Source organism: Tursiops truncatus, chromosome 20 (genome assembly GCF_011762595.2).
Source record: "Tursiops truncatus isolate mTurTru1 chromosome 20, mTurTru1.mat.Y, whole genome shotgun sequence".
Classification (NCBI taxonomy): Eukaryota; Metazoa; Chordata; class Mammalia; order Artiodactyla; family Delphinidae; genus Tursiops; species Tursiops truncatus.
This window is the reverse complement of record NC_047053.1, coordinates 49,174,793-49,189,840: the sequence shown is the minus strand read 5'-3', so window position 1 is coordinate 49,189,840 and position 15,048 is coordinate 49,174,793. Positions and strand designations below refer to the sequence as shown.

Genomic DNA, 15,048 nt, shown 5'->3' with positions numbered 1-15,048 from the left:
GAAGGCCAGAGGCCCTCGGTGTGTGGCTTCAGAAAGGACTGGGGTCATTGTCTGCTGTTTATACTTAATGTAAATACTCCTTAGTTTAACTTACGGTACTGTCAATATCTCTGTGTGCTACTATAGTTTACTTTAGATCAGAAATTCCCAGTGGGACGGTACTATGGCTGTTTGTCTCAATACCTCTCCCAGCAAAGCATCACATTGCGCAAAGAAGCTGCCAGCTCTTTTCAGGACGGTTAGGATGCTCCTGTGGTCCACGTGGTACTCATTGCCCAGCATCATGGTGCAGCCATTCAGCACCTTGACCCTGCAACTACCCTGTGCCAGGCATGGTGCAAAAGTGGAACCAAGCAAGGGATAGTTTCATTCTAGTTCCTGGAAATTAGGCAATTTGATGATTCACCACTTCTCACTTGGAAGAGTTGAATCAAATTTCGCCCTGTATTTGTAAAGCTATCTGAACTTAAAGGAAAAATTAAAATCTGAAGTACTCTCTGATTGTAAACAATTTGGAAACTCTTAAATAGCACCAAATAAGCAATGTTAACATTTTGGTGTATTTAGTTTCAGTCTGTCTGTACCCACACTCTCAAATTTTTAACAAAATGGGATAAGCTCTATACTACTCTTTGAAATCTAGATTTTACTCTTAATTTCATTAACCATTCTTTTTTTGTGTGTGTGTTACGCGGGCCTCTCACTGTTGCGGCCTCTCCCGTTGCAGAGCACAGGACAGACGCGCAGGCTCAGCGGCCATGGCTCACGGGCCTAGCCGCTCCGCGGCATGTGGGATCTTCCCGGACCAGGGCACGAACCCATGTCCCCTGCATCGGCAGGTGGACTCTCAACCACTGCACCACCAGGGAAGCCCGAGATGAACATTCTTGTAGGGAATGTATAATTCATTTCCTCGGGTAATTTGTTGAAAGCAGAATTCGGAATGTTTTGTATCCTGTGTGTCCATATCCTTTTAACCACACAACACCTCCCCTCACCACCATAAGTAGGATATGATTATCTCCTACAGCTTTTCCAGTTTCCAAGTCCCAGCCTCTGTGGACCCTGCCAAGGAACCACATGATACAGATGAGAGTCATCCGTTACCTTTTTAAAATCAGCTACAAAAAAGTGCTCTTGGCTGTAGGGATGAGCTCCTTCAGCCTCTTTGGCCATGGAGCCGTAGTTCCCAGGGGCGGGTTACAGCGTGTGTATGCATTTGGGCGCATGGGGAGGTTGGAGGGGTCTTTACAACATCTAGACTGGGTGAGCTGCTCTGTGCCCTGGAGCTGCAGGCCCAGGGCTGACAAGGTGAAAGATGGTCCCGCCTGGGTCTGGTGGGGATTTTCCGTTCTCAGTGCGCCCGGGTGAGTCAACGGTCACCCACTTCTGTACATCTTAGCTAACACCTTGGAGCAGGGGCTCGGCCTGTCAGGTCCAGCCTGAACTTGGTCGTGGGGTCTGACAGGTGATGCCCCTCACTCTCCACCCCCATCCGGTATCAAGACCGAGTCAGGGGATGCTGGTGCCCGCGCCCTACTCCTCCACGGCCTGGTCCCTGCGTGCAGCACACCTGCGTCCCCCTGGCGGGAAACTGAGGCTGCGGGGTGGGTCCGCCTCCCCTCCAGGCTCCCGCGCGCCGCCCGTGTCCGCGCGCGCGGTTGTCAATAAAGTTCTCGCGCGCCGGAAGCGGAAGCGGCGAGTCTCCATGGCGGCGGCGGCTACGGCGACGGCGGCGGCGGCGGCGGCGGGGCCGGTGTTCTGGAGGCGGCTGCTGGGCCTCCTGCCTGGCCGCCCTGGGCTGGCCGCTCTCCTGGGGCGCCTGTCCGACCGACTCGGCAGGAACCGGGACCGCCGGCGCAGGAGGTGAGAGAGCGGTGGGGCTGAGGGCGTGCCCGGCCCCGACCCTCATTCCGCGCTCCCGGCGTCGCGGTGAGCTCTCCGTGTCCCCGCGCGCGGGCCCGCCCGGCCCCCGCAGTCCCGCCTCGCCGCCGGCCTTCCCGGGGTGGGGGACCCCTCCCGAAGTCGGTCGGGCCGGCCGGGGGCTGAGGGGGGCGAGCCCGGCCTCCGGCCTCCGGCCTCGTACGGTGAAGCGAAGGGGCTGTGTGTGCACACCCGGGGCGGGGGGAGGAGTTCGTGCGTTGCTTTGGGCCCCGGGGTGTGTGTGTTGGAGAGTCTTCGCGAGAGACACTGTTTGGGTCCGGAGGGGTCTTTTCCTTAAGTAATCCTAGCTGCGAGGTGACTTGACGGGAGTGAATCAGCCCTGCTGGGATTCTGTGCCTGCAGCATTTCTCACATCCTGCCAGAGAGGGCTGTGAAGCAATCCTGAGTCAGGAACACTCAGGCCAGGGAAGAGGAACCACTTGAAACCCCTTTTACACTTTGCAAAGGGCCTGTGTTCTGGAAAAGTACTGAAGTGAGTTATGGAAATAGTGAAGTAGGCTTTGAAGCAGTTCGTTCAGGCAGTGGTCTATCGAAGTAAACATTTGCCAAGTACATGCTGACCTAAGAGGCCTGCTGCTGTTGCTAATATTAAAAAAAAAAAAAAAGACTTATGTGCAAGTAGTTTTCTTGTTGGAGAGACTCGAGCCTTACGCTTGTTTCTTAAGAAAAAAAATCTTGGAACTGCGTCTTTTTGCAGAGTTTGCGCCTTAGATTTTTATCTGCTACTAGGGTGAGATGTGACCTTCTGGCCTTTGGTAGAGAGATCTGTGGTCCAGTCATGTGTGCTGATTCTAGGTATGGAAAGGAACTTGCTTCTTATTGGGTTACTTTGGAAGATTTTCAGCAAAAATTCAGGTTTCACTTAGGGGAACTTTTTGTGATAGAATCAGCCCAGGACGGAACTCTTGGAAGCTTACTGATCAGAACGGCTTTAAGTTTCACATCAGTGAACCCGGTGGGAGTGGGGTGTAGAAGAGGTGGCCTCTGTTCTCTGTAATTGGTGCTTAGCAAAGACCTGTTTATTCCAGTGGGTAGTGAAGTCAGATGACTTCTACGTCCTGGTATCAAACCACTGAGAAATTTGGTTTAAAGTTTCAAAAAATGTTCTCAAGGACGAGATGTTTAGGCCATTTTGTCATTTCCCTTGTATGTATTTCAACTATACAGAAAAGTACTTCATGATTAATCACTGTTTAACATCGGAGTTGATTACTAAAGGCTGTTGGGGCAATCGCCACAAATTCTTTTAAGAAAGACATTTCTCTTGAGTGTTTTTCTGCAGGGGGGGAGGGCAGTGTGGCCGTGGGGATAGTCTACATTGACTTCTTAAAAGTCTTTTTTGTAAATAGCATTAGTGGATGCAGGACTTGTGGCTCCATATTTCTTCTTGATTAAGTTGGTTAAGGCTGTGGGTCAAAAATTAAACCAGGAACTCAGTTAAATCACAGACATAGAAACACAAATGTCAGATATTTGCGTCTTTTACTCCTTGGAGGTGATGCCTATGCTAGGACGGAGGATAAATGTTTTGAGCAGTATTACTACAGTACTGTGGGGTTCTGACCCTTTCTTTGCCTTATTTGGTTTGCAGATGTTTTCTGCTTCTCTGTGGCCTGGCTGTTTGGGGTTACTCATGTCTGTATGGCTGCTCACCTCCAGTGGCTGCTGACTTTCGTTTCTTCTCTATTGTTCAGTTGCACCAACCAATTCCTCATTCCCCGAATGATGTGGTTTCTTGTAACTCTGATCATTGATTCATTGATAATAGTTCTGTGTAGCCATGAACTTATTTTAGATTTTAGCTTGCCAGTCTGACTCAACTGTTGGAGTGCCTGGTGAATCCTCGTGACTAGCAAGGGGAGTGGTGAGAGGGAACAGTTCTTTACTGCAGTGGTTTCCTTTCAGTTATAGAGACAGTCATAGTGACAGAGAACTCTATTTAAAATTACTTCTAGGGGCTTCCCTGGTGGAGCAGTAGTTAAGTATCTGCCTGCCAATTCAGGGGACACGGGTTCGAGCCCTGGTCTGGGAAGATCCCACATGCCGCGGGGCACCTAAACCCGTGTGCCACAGCTGCTGAGCCTGCGCTCTAGAGCCCGTGAGCCACAACTGCTGAGCCCGTGCACCACGACTACTGAAGCCCGCGCACCTAGAGCCCATGCTGCAACAAGAGAAGCCACGGCAATGAGACTCCCGTGCACCGCAACAAAGAGTAGTCCCCCGCTCACTGCAACTAGAGAGAGCCCGCGTGCAGCAACAAAGGCCCAAAGTAGCCATAAATTAATCAATTAAAAAAATTACTTCTAATTAGTGATTTGGAAATACTGCTGTTTTTTCTTAAGCAGGCATCTGACTCATTACCGTGGACAGCTGGATTCATTCACTCATTCAGCATGCGTGTATAGAGCACAGCTGTGCTGTGCTAGGTACCAAGGGAACATACATAGTCCCACCTTCATGGTGCTCAGACCCATAAACAGACAATAGTAAAGTAAGGTAGGAAAGGTCATGGCAGCACTAAGGCACACCTGGAAGTCACAGAAGGCTCCCGGGCGGTGATGATCTTGGAGCTGTGTTTTGGAGGCGTGTAGGAGTAGGCTAGGTGAGGAAGTGGGGAGCCAGTGTTCAAGGAAGGATAGTGAGTGATGTAGGTTGATGGTGGCAGCGGCGGTCTAGGCCTGAGGGGGTGGGGCTTGTATGAAGTCATGGACAGTGGGAAGAGAAGAGAGGGCTGGACTGGAATCAGCTCTGGTGGGGGTGTGTAGGGGGGTGCTGAGGAGGTAGCTCATGTTTCTGACTTGGGTGACTACATGGATGGTGGCATGCTTCACTAAAACAGGGAGCGAGAAAGAGGACCAAGTTTGGGGGATGACGATAAGGTGAGTTCAGGGCATGTCCATTCGTATCCAGGTGGGTCCAAGTGGAGGCGCTCACTGTTCAGGTGAAGGGCGGGTCCGGTGCTCAGGCGAGGAAGACAGAAACTTCAGGTAGTTTCTTGGAGTCATCAGACTACACAGAATTGACTTGTTATTTGGGGTATGAGACCTGGTGGAAAATGTGTCAAGAGGGCGTTAGTTCCTAACTGAGTTTGCTGCCATACAGGGAAATATTTTCTCTGTGGTCTCCTTTTTCTTTTTTTAAAAACTCTTTTCAATTTGAGCTATGTGTGCAGAAAAGTCTTTATTTTTGAAACCCAAGTTCTATTTTCTTTATTTTAGGTGTGTGTATTTGTGTGTATGTGTGTGTATGTGTGTGTGTGGGGTGGTGGTGGGGTGTCCTAACTTTCCCGAGTGTAAGAGGGAAACATAACCAGCAAACTGTTCTTTTTATTAGGTTTCCTTACTTTGTAATGCCAGCTCAACATACTCTTATTCTACTTCTTAGTGGTTTCTACTCTGAGGGACCACCAGGTTTCCAGAAATTACTTTTTCTCTGAGTTTTCTGATGCTGGGACCCAGTCCTCCTTATTCATTAGAGTTCAGTAGCGCCACCTCTTGTATTATAGCAGTAGAATGGGTGGGAGGGGGGATATTTAGAATCAAAGCATGATTTCCCCAAATAATTCAAATTTGATCTTGCAGAGAATTAAAATAAGATTTGCAGCTGACTGACTTGTAAATTGTAGCTTTATTAGGTTCATATTGACCTGAGTACCCTCTGAGCACATTGCTGCTGCTGATGAAGTAGGCTGGTCAGTCAGCTGTGTGCTCATAGATAGAAACTAGCCTGGGATTGAAGCGGTCTGATAGATAATTCCCTTGTAAACACGTGATCCGAGTAATGTAAATGAGTCGTTTTCACTGCCGGGAAGTCAGGCTGGTTGCAGCAGTTTGGATTAGTAGAACGTGTGAGTGGTTCTCGGCAGGCACTTGGCTATGCCTGGTGCCTTTGGCTACGGAGGTGTGTTGTGGGTTATAAGTATATGTTAGGTTTCTAGCCCCTCGATGTAATCGACTTTCTTTTGGACAAGCCAAGAGGAGAGTCAGCGTGTTGCCACATGCTGGCAGCCCCGGCCTCGTGCCGGCCTTGAGGGAGCAGCCATTGGTCTTCTGTGACCTACGGGAATTCACACTCATTTCCCTTACTTGGGTTTAGGTCTTGCGTTAGTCAGGAAGGGCTGCCTGCTGCTGGGGCTGCAGGAAGTTTCGTCCTTTCGTGTAGTTTTTCGAGCCTTTTTCAGGAAGTGTTATGACTTGGTCTTTTCTCATCACTTCACCTCTTTACGTTTAAATGTGTGTGACGGGGGGAGGGTGGGTTTTTCTTAAAAAGTAGTTTCTGAAAATATTGCAATCCGGAGAGCTCAGTTTCTTTTAAAACATTCTTTCTTTTTTCGTCGTTTTGTACAGATTTGGGTGGGATACAAACCACAGAGTGTGTACCACGAACCTTATAGTCCCTGGAGAGCTCGTGGACCTTTAGACCATGACCCTGAGTGCAGGACACTTAATTAGTGCCCTGGCGTGGTACAGGGGACAGAACTCTTGTGCTGTCCACGGTGGATTTGTGGTTAGTGTAGGAGATAGTCCTCCGGCATCACCGTTTTCTTCCTTCAAAGCCCTGCAGACCCTGTTTTGAAAAGACGCTAGGAGGTGGGCCTGCTTCCTTGTGTCCCAAAGGGTGGGTGACACCACTGTGGCCCCAGGGGAAGCACCTGTGTCCTCTGAAGCCGTGAGAGCTGTGCGGGGCCTGGTGGAGGTGAAGTGCAGACCCAGGTGTAACTCTCTGGCGTTGCCTTTCCTTAGTAGCGCCTCCACTGCCCCCGTGAGAGCTCGGTTGGACCTCCAGGCGCACTGTTGTGCATCCTGACGAACGGAGAACGCAAGGTGTGGCAGTATTTTTCCATGGAGCACTTGCAGCTTCAGAATGTTTGGTGGAATGGAAGACTCCTGTCTCTGCACACAAAGGAGAAATGCCTTCTCCCGTTTTCTGAAGCTTCCCTTGCACATAGCTGTGTTCGCGGCCTCTCAGCAGCCGTTCTGCTCTCGCTCTTTCGGTTTGACTGGCTACTCTGAACTCAAGTCCCGCTGCGGTCCTGTGCCTCTCATGAGTCGGGTGGGTGCATCGTCCTGTCTAGGGCAGGCTTCTGCTGTCCCTGCTTTAATGGTGGCCCCCGGACCATGGACAAGAGTGTTACTGCATGCTGTTCTTGGTCAAGGCAGTCCAGATATGGATTCCTTTTAGAGATGCTGAGAAGAAACTTCCCTCTCTTCCCCACTGCCCTCCCACTCCATACTCACTGTGTTCTCCTAGCGTCACCCCCCCCATCCTCTCACCCCATTCCCCCAGGCCCCTCTCCAGGTGGAGGGAGTGGCCCCAGGTCAGGGGTCCTCAGCACTTAGGCCCAGCCCACTCTCCAGCTCAGGGAATTTGTTTGCAAATTTCATAGGAAGCCCTAAATCACCTGGCTGAACCTTTCCCCAGAGTCAGGTGTCTGTGTGGGTGGTGGCTGGAGCCCACCCTTTGGAGAGGATGCTGTCAGTTTCACCTTCAGAATTGTGGGCCGAGGATTGTTTTGCACTGTTGTTGTCGCCTCTGCCACCCGCTGAGGGCTGTAGCAAAGTAGTTAGGCTTGCCTGAGTTCAAGTACCAGGGCGCGCCCCTGATCTGGCCTTAGCTCTGTCCTCCAAACTTCCCTGATGATCCAGAGTAAAGGAGTGAGAGGGCGGCAGAACCTTATTATCTGGCCCCCCAGCCCCTGCCACTTCCTCCTCCCTATAACTAGAAATGGGAGCTCCATGTTATCTAGAAAGAGATGATTCAGGGGAGTGCAGGCCTAGATGTGGAAAATGTGTGTGTGTTTGTTTAGTTCTCTAAATGGTGAGTGTGACAGCCCTGCTTTTTTTGTAGAGTAACCACAGCTCCCTGCCTCCTCCTGTCTCTTGGGGGTTAGGGTTTTGACCCGGGACAGCTGCCTGGAGGGGGAAGTTGCTTGTGCAGGTGGTCGGCCCCTGGAGGCTGGGATTACTGTGCAGCAGGGGCTGTGGCTGGCACGGGGAGAAGTGTTTTCTGAGAAGATTCCCAGGCGTCCGTCATGGAAAGCGGGAACTCACCCCCGTGGGGATCTGGCTGAGATGCACGGAGAACGTGAGCCCCTGCGCTGTCTCCCACGGAGACTGGCTGCTTCTGCCCCGGCCCAGGTGCTGCAGTTAGATTTTGAGTGTCTGGGCTCTGGATGTGGTCTCCCCACCTTTGCCGACCTTGTGGGGCCTTTATAAAACTCTGTGCTCTTTTTCCAAGCACCTTCCTCTTTGGAATGTGAAGTTACCACCTGAGGGTTGGGTCTCCTCCACGATGAATCCCTGAAACCTAATAGGTTTTCAGTTCTTCTCCTGTCTAACAAAAATAAACCTGTCAGTACACAGGTTAAACAGGAAGTAACATAAAAAAGCCCTCAGCAGATCTTGGACTGAGGCCCTGATCTGGACTTGGACTGAAGCTTCCCAGGAGAGCTGCCCGACAGGCCCGCAGCCTGCCCGCGGTGGCCCAAGGCCAAGCCTGTCCTGCCGAGCCCCTCTCCTGGGTGGCGGGGCCTGACCCCCGTACAGTCACTGTGTGTCTTCTCTGGACTGCCTGTTGAGCCCCTCCTGGGTTTTTCTGGCGCTGCTGGGTTTTGGCAGTTCCTGCCTCTTCCCTTTGCTCGCACCTCTCCTCGCCTGGAGCCCCCGCACTTACTGTCTGAATCCCACCGGGCGATCAAAGCCCATTTGGAGGGACGGTGTTGTGAGGCGTCCCCAGCAGCTCAGGCATCAGCAGCTCCCCTTTTTGGTCATTTGAAGCACATCTACCATATGTATATTTTGACCTTTCCTTCATTAGCCTTAGCATTTTCTTTTGTGTTCTTAGATGATTTCAGGTGTGTACGCTTGTGAGGCCACCAGGTTTGTGGGCAGTGGTGCCCAGGCCGGCCGTGCCTCCCCCGTACACCATCAGTGCTCACATGACCACTTGGATTGAGGCCCAGGTTGGCACTTGCCCTCTCCTGGGTTGCTGTGTGCCAAAGAGGTGTTTCCTCATCTTCCTTTTTGGGAGCGGCTCTGAGTCTGTTGGCTCATCTGAAGAACGCGTGGGGACTGACTGCATGGCCTGGGTTGCCGGCGACACCCTGGATACTTTTTATATGGTCTGAGCGATAAGTGCTGTGAGATTGGGAGATCAGTTGATCTTACAGCGCTGTGGGGTTTTCCTCCTCAAACAGACTATGTTTAATTAATGAACATTAGACTTTAGCCCCACTTTGCGGCTTCTCGTTGATAGATTGTTGTGCACCTTTCCCGTTCTCATGCTTTTCCGTTGGACTGAAGGCGCTCCCTCTCCCCTCTGGAAGGTAGCCTTGAGCACAGCAGGAGCATGGCCTCCACTTTGGGGAAATCGAGGTCGCAATCCCTTGTTTACACGTCTAGGCCTTTCATTTGCTGCTGTTACCCGGGAGCCAGAGGAGACGTGTAGCAAGCTGATGCCCGGGAGTGTGGTCCCCACCTCTGCTCGGAGGCCCATGGTGAACCCTGGCTTCCCAGGGTCCAGACCCGGTGTCTTCCACCCGCTGACTAAACTTTTCTTGGCAATGAGTTGCCGTGACAGCCCGGTGGGCTTTCTGGGAAGCACAGCTGCAGGCCATCTGGCGTGTGTGTAGGGACATTCAGGAACCCTGGGAAGATTCAGCGTTTTATCAGGAGGCAAGTGAATGAAATCATCTTCCTGGAATTTGTGGCCCTTCAGGCCTTGGGGTGTTTAAGCGTCCTTTCCCTAGAGCCCCTCTTGAGGCCGTGGTGAAGGTCACGCGCTGAAAAGGATTTTCCTGCCGCTCTTTGCTGGAAGTCAGATGAGGGGCTGGTTGGTGTGGGGCTCTGGGTGTGCACTGCCCTCCCCCGGCCCCTGCAGGTGTCTCGTCATCCGGACAAAGATGAGGCTCAGTGGGCAGGGGACTGTTTACTGCGGTCTTGGCCTCAGTGGACGGGAACCAGCCAGAGATTGGGTGTGACCTCTGAGAAGAATGTGTCCAGGGGTGAAGGGGCAGTTGTCGTCACTGCCGGCCCCTCTTGAGGTGACCTCTTCCAGTGCCAGCTTTTCTCTCTGTATCCTAGTATTAAAGAGAAAACTTAATTTTTTCTGGGTCCTTCCTTGAACAAAAGCCCATTTATCTCATCAGTGAGACAACCGGGGGTCTGGGTTGTACTCACCAGCCTGAGACCAGACCTGCCCTTGCAAGCAGCCTTTGGCGGCTTTCTGCGGGTGGGTTCGTTGGGGCCATTAACCAGGCGATGGCTTTTCTGAGTTTACTTGTGGCTGCTCTAAATTTTGAGTTGTTTGGAATCAGCATAAAGTTTGGGGTTTATCCATAGGCTTTGGCAATTCTTAAGTTGCTCAACTTGTAGGGGCTGAAAAATTCTTTTACAGAGTTTGACTGGGGCTTTCTTAAGATGGTCTAGGAAATCTGAAGTTCGCCCACCCCGAAAAATTCTTATTTGCCCACAGGAGCTGAGAGAGACTTGTGAGGAAGTATTTGAGAAGTGTGACCCTTTGTATGTTTCTTTTCCCAGGCCACCATGGCTGTTGTTGGCGCCTCTGCTGTCTCCAGCTGTCCCCCATGTCACGTCACCTCCTTGCTGCCTGTGTCCGGAGGGTGTGCATCGCTTCCAGTGGATCAGAAACCTGGTTCCAGAGTTCGGAGTCTCCAGCTCTCACGTCAGGGTGCTTTCTTCACCTGCAGAGTTTTTTGAGCTCATGAAGGTAAGTTGTGTCTAAGAGAGAGGGTCAGACATGGAATTAGAGGTTTGGGGGCATAAGGTTGGCCGAGTCCTGGGCTGAAGCACCTTGTGTTCTAGACACTTTTTTTTTTTTTTTTTTTTGTTCTAGACACTTTTGATGGCTGCTCAGCTTATTCCTGCGGGTTCCACCTGTTAGGTTTCCGCTTCACAGATGGCTGAGTTGAGCCGTGATCAGAAGCTCTCCTGGGTGGCTGATGTCTCAGGTGGAGCAGCTCAGAGCTTGCGGGCACTGAGGGTCAGGTCCTAGGTTTTGTTTCTTGTGACAGATTGATTCCCTTCGTTCCGTGTTGGAGATGTAGGCTAGGCGGGAGGTTAGTGAGAGCTTGGGGACCTCAGCAGGCACGTCCCCGCTGAGGACGTCTGGGAGGGAACGAACCTCATTCTGGTTAGGGCATGGCAGACTCCTGCCCCGGCAACGGCTCCAACACACAGTAGCTCCATAGAGTAGATGACAGGAAATGGAGACATAATGACCTGTGGATGGGATTTGATATGTAGGAAGTGGCCGGGAGCCTCTCAATTCAGTGGAGAGTACTTACAGGTAACTGGAAAGTCTGGATGTCTGGTTTTAGGTCTCGTGATCCTGGTTCTTTTCCGTAATTCTGTCTAAAGTTTGTACCTTCTCTCTCTTGGTAGAGGTGCTAAACTTCGCATTTGGCGGGGTTCGGCTTTCAATACATTAGTCAGGTGTTCATGCCACGTCTAGTTATTTGTGGTTAAACTGCTCATTGGAATGAAGTAATTAAACGCTAATTAATTTTTAGTTACATGAATTCTGAGTTTGTATTAATTCAGTGATGTTAGAATTAAGGTATGATGCGGTCAGAAGTGCTGGGACATAACAGGAAATATATGTAGATGTTCCTTTTTCTGCACAACAAACTCTAGTTCATTTGAATGCTTGCACATTTTCTCTCCTTTGCCCTGTTGTTCTGTAGATCCACTCTTAGCTTAATTTCCGGCTGGCTTATTCTGGTATGGTGTGTGTGTGTGTGTGTGTGTGTGTGTGTGTGCGCGCGCGTGCGTGTGTGTGTGCGCGCGCACATACATGCATGCATGCTCTCCCCCACTTCCCTACACTGCTTGACTCTCCTGTGTGTCCTTGTTTGTGTAGAACTGATGCTGAGGCTGTTTGCTCTTTACTCCTACTTGGTTCTCTGCTTGGCTTGAAGAAACAGGTTTTTCAAAGGAGGTGGTTCTTAGTGTCCCAATCAACTCCGGGTGAAGGATGGACTGAGTCTCCACATGGGGGTCCCCTGGCCTGGAGGTGAGGCCACGCGGCGCCTGGAGGGACGCATGAGGGGCTCAGCCCAGCAGGCCAGGAAGAAGCCGAGGCCACCGTTCCCTGCCTTCTGCACTGAGTCATGGGCGGGTTCTCCGGCAAGTTCTATGTGGAGCGGGATGTGTTTCTTCTTGGGACAGAGTGGCCCGTGTTCCCTGAGAAGAGAGTGCAGCGTGGTTTCTGCCTGGGCCCAGGCCTTCGTGACAGCTGAGCTTGTACCAGAGGACCTGGTGCCATGGCAAACAATTGCATAGACTTTTGCTGCCCGAACTTGATTGCCTCACACTTTACTTGTTTTCCTCTCTTTCCTGTCTTCATACTCACTTTCCCCACAAACAACCATCTGAATAAATAACAAAACGAAGGAAACAGCAAACATAGGAAATTCTTTTGTTTGTTCCTTGCATATAAGCCTTTCCCAGTGGTGTGTTGGTGTGTTTATCTAGTCAAGATGCCCCTCTTCCTCCGTCGACAGTGCAGGCTGTGGGGGCCATGTGGGAAAGCCAGCACGTGTGTGTGTCCTGCCTCCCCGGTGCCCTCGCCAGCTTGCCCTGAGGGTGGTGCTGCCCTTCTTCCTGCTCTTGACCTCCTCTGGGGCCTGGCCGCGCTGGTGAGGGGTCTGGTGTACTCCCATGGCTGGATCAGGTCTCGGGAGAGGATGCTGGCTATTGGAACTGATGCATCATCTTTGAATGTTGGTGTGTTCTGTTTGTGTGTCTAGCTAGGTACCTGTCTGTCTGCATCTCAAAACTGTTGCATGCTTGGGACTTCCCTGGTGGCGCAGTGGTTAAGAATCCGCCTGCCAATGCAGGTGACACGGGTTTGAGCTCTGGTCCGGGAAGATCCCACATGCCGTGGAGCAGCTAAGCCTGTGCTCCACAACTACTGAGCCTGTGCTCTAGAGCTACTGAGCCCGCGTGCCACAACTACTGAAGCCCGCATGCCTAGAGCCCGTGGTCTGTAACAAGAGAAGCCACCGCAATGAGAAGCTCGTGCACCGCAATGAAGAGTAGCCCCCGCTCACCACAACTAGAGAAAGCCCGCGTGCAGCGACGAAGACCCGACACAGCCAAAAATAAACATAAATAAATTTATTTAAAAAAAAATTACATGCTCATTATAAAACCCCAGCTGTGCAGACGGGGCTGGAGTGCAAGTTTGCCCCCGCACTCCCTCGTCTGGCTCTGCTCCTCGGACACACACACACACACACACACCCCCATACAGGTGTGCATGGGTGCATGGTGACGGGGGAGCATGGTTTACGTTCTGTTCAGTGATTTGCTTCTGTTCCTGCAGTGCACTGTGGCCATCCCCTCAGGTCAGTGTGCAAAGACCTTCATTCTTTTCGTGGCTGTGCTGTATCTTATAGCATGGCTAGATCATGCCTTACTTTCAGGCTGAGTATTTTAAATTAGGGTTGTGGGTCCTAACCTGGTAGGTTACCACACACATTTGGGGCTTGCTTTAAATATTAATTGGTGAAGATACAGGATAGTGCAGCTTGCAGTGTTATTTGCCTCCAATATCAAAGGACTGTATCTTTCTCACTGAACTGTGAAAATGGTGATTATGAATTTTGAATTGTTTCTTCTCTTCAGGGGCAGATAAAAGTAGCCAAGAGGCGGGTCGTGATGGCGTCCCTCTACCTGGGGACAGGTCCTTTGGAACAGGAACTGGTAAGGTTTAAGCAGGGGTGGTCCTACTGGCAGTAGTGAGTCACCCTAAAACCTCGGGCTGTGTAGAGCCGTGGAGTTGGGGTAGAGCCGCCCTCCTTGGCCTGCGTCTCAGGCCAGCTTTTGTTCTTGTTGCCCCAGATTCTGGGGCACGTCAGGAGGATCAGGTAGGGGTGCAGGGAGATGTGATCCTGGGCCTCCTGACCTCGCTGGCCCGTGTCCTCCTCACCCTGCGCAGGGGCCGTAGGCCATCTGTCTGCCAAGCCGCGGCTCCGAGAATTGTGACCCGCAGGCCAAACCTGGCCACTGCCTATTTATGTGTGGAATATGGGCTAAGGATGGTGTTCACATTTTCTTTTTTTTAAATTTATTTATTTATTTTTGGCTGCGTTGAGTTTTTGTTGCTGCGTGCGGGCTTTCTCTAGTTGCAGTGAGTGGGGGCTACTCTTCCTTGCGGTGCGTGGGCTTCTCATTGCGGTGGCTTCTCTCTTTTTTTAAAAATAAATTTATTTGTTTATTTTATTTTTGGCTGCGTTGGGTCTTTGTTGCTGTGCTCAGGCTTTCTCTAGTTGTGGCGAGCAGGGACTACTCTTCGTTGCGGTGCGCGGGCTTCTCATTGCAGTGGCTTCTCGTTGCGGAGCACTGGCTCTAGGCACGCGGGCTTCAGTAGTCGTGGCGTGCGGGCTCTAGAGTGCAGGCTCAGTAGTTGTGGCGCATGGGCTTAGTTGCTCTGCCCATGCGCCACAACTACTGAGCCTGTGCTCTAGAGCCCGTGAGCCATGACTACTGAAGCCCGTGCACCTAGATCTTCTGCCATGTGGGATCTTCCTGGACCAGGGCTCAAACCCGTGTCCTCTGCTTTACATTTTCAATGTTTGGCAAAAGATCAAAAGAGGAGTAGTAATTGTGTCACATGAAAAGCATGTGAAATTCAGCTCTCTGTGTCCATAAATGAAGCTTTATTGGAGCATAGTGACTCTCATTAATTTTTGTTCTGTCTATGGCTGCTTTCTTGCTACAGTGGCTGAACTGAGTAACTGTGACAGGGATCATCTGACCTGCAAAGCCCAAGATATTTACTGTCTGGTCCTTTATAGAGAAGGCTTTCTGAGTCTGTGTTAGACAGAGGAGCCAGCATGGCAGGTCGAGCTGGCCGTTGCTTTCGCCCAGGGCTGGTGTCGGGTGCGGGTCTGCGGCCAGCCTGGCTCCACCTAGACTTGCTGTCATGCCGTGCTTGTCCCTTCCAACGAGACACGCGGGGCTGGGAAGGAGCAGACGTCAGCTGTTGTGCAGCGGGTGCTTCCTGTAGGACGAGCCCAGCGCAGAATCTGTAGGTTGAGCTGAAGTGGGTGTGAATGAGGTCGTTGTGTTGTCGGAGTCC

At 51.4% G+C, this 15,048-nt stretch overlaps 1 protein-coding gene across 6 annotated transcripts in view; it reads left to right on the top strand.

The window, feature by feature from the left end:
• Positions 1–1,504: 1,504 nt before the first annotated feature.
• PGS1 (phosphatidylglycerophosphate synthase 1) overlaps positions 1,505–15,048 on the top strand; it is a 44,798-nt gene continuing 31,254 nt past the window's right edge. For all 6 annotated transcript variants that reach the window (XR_012328765.1, XR_012328764.1, XM_073798251.1 and 3 more), the window contains exons 1-3: positions 1,505–1,866; positions 10,482–10,671; positions 13,593–13,670. Coding sequence is in view for 4 of the 6 variants with exons in the window: in XM_073798251.1 (XP_073654352.1) it covers positions 1,520–1,866; positions 10,482–10,671; positions 13,593–13,670 (615 nt within the window). In the remaining 2 variants the exon portion in view is untranslated. The remainder of the gene's footprint in view (positions 1,867–10,481; positions 10,672–13,592; positions 13,671–15,048) is intronic.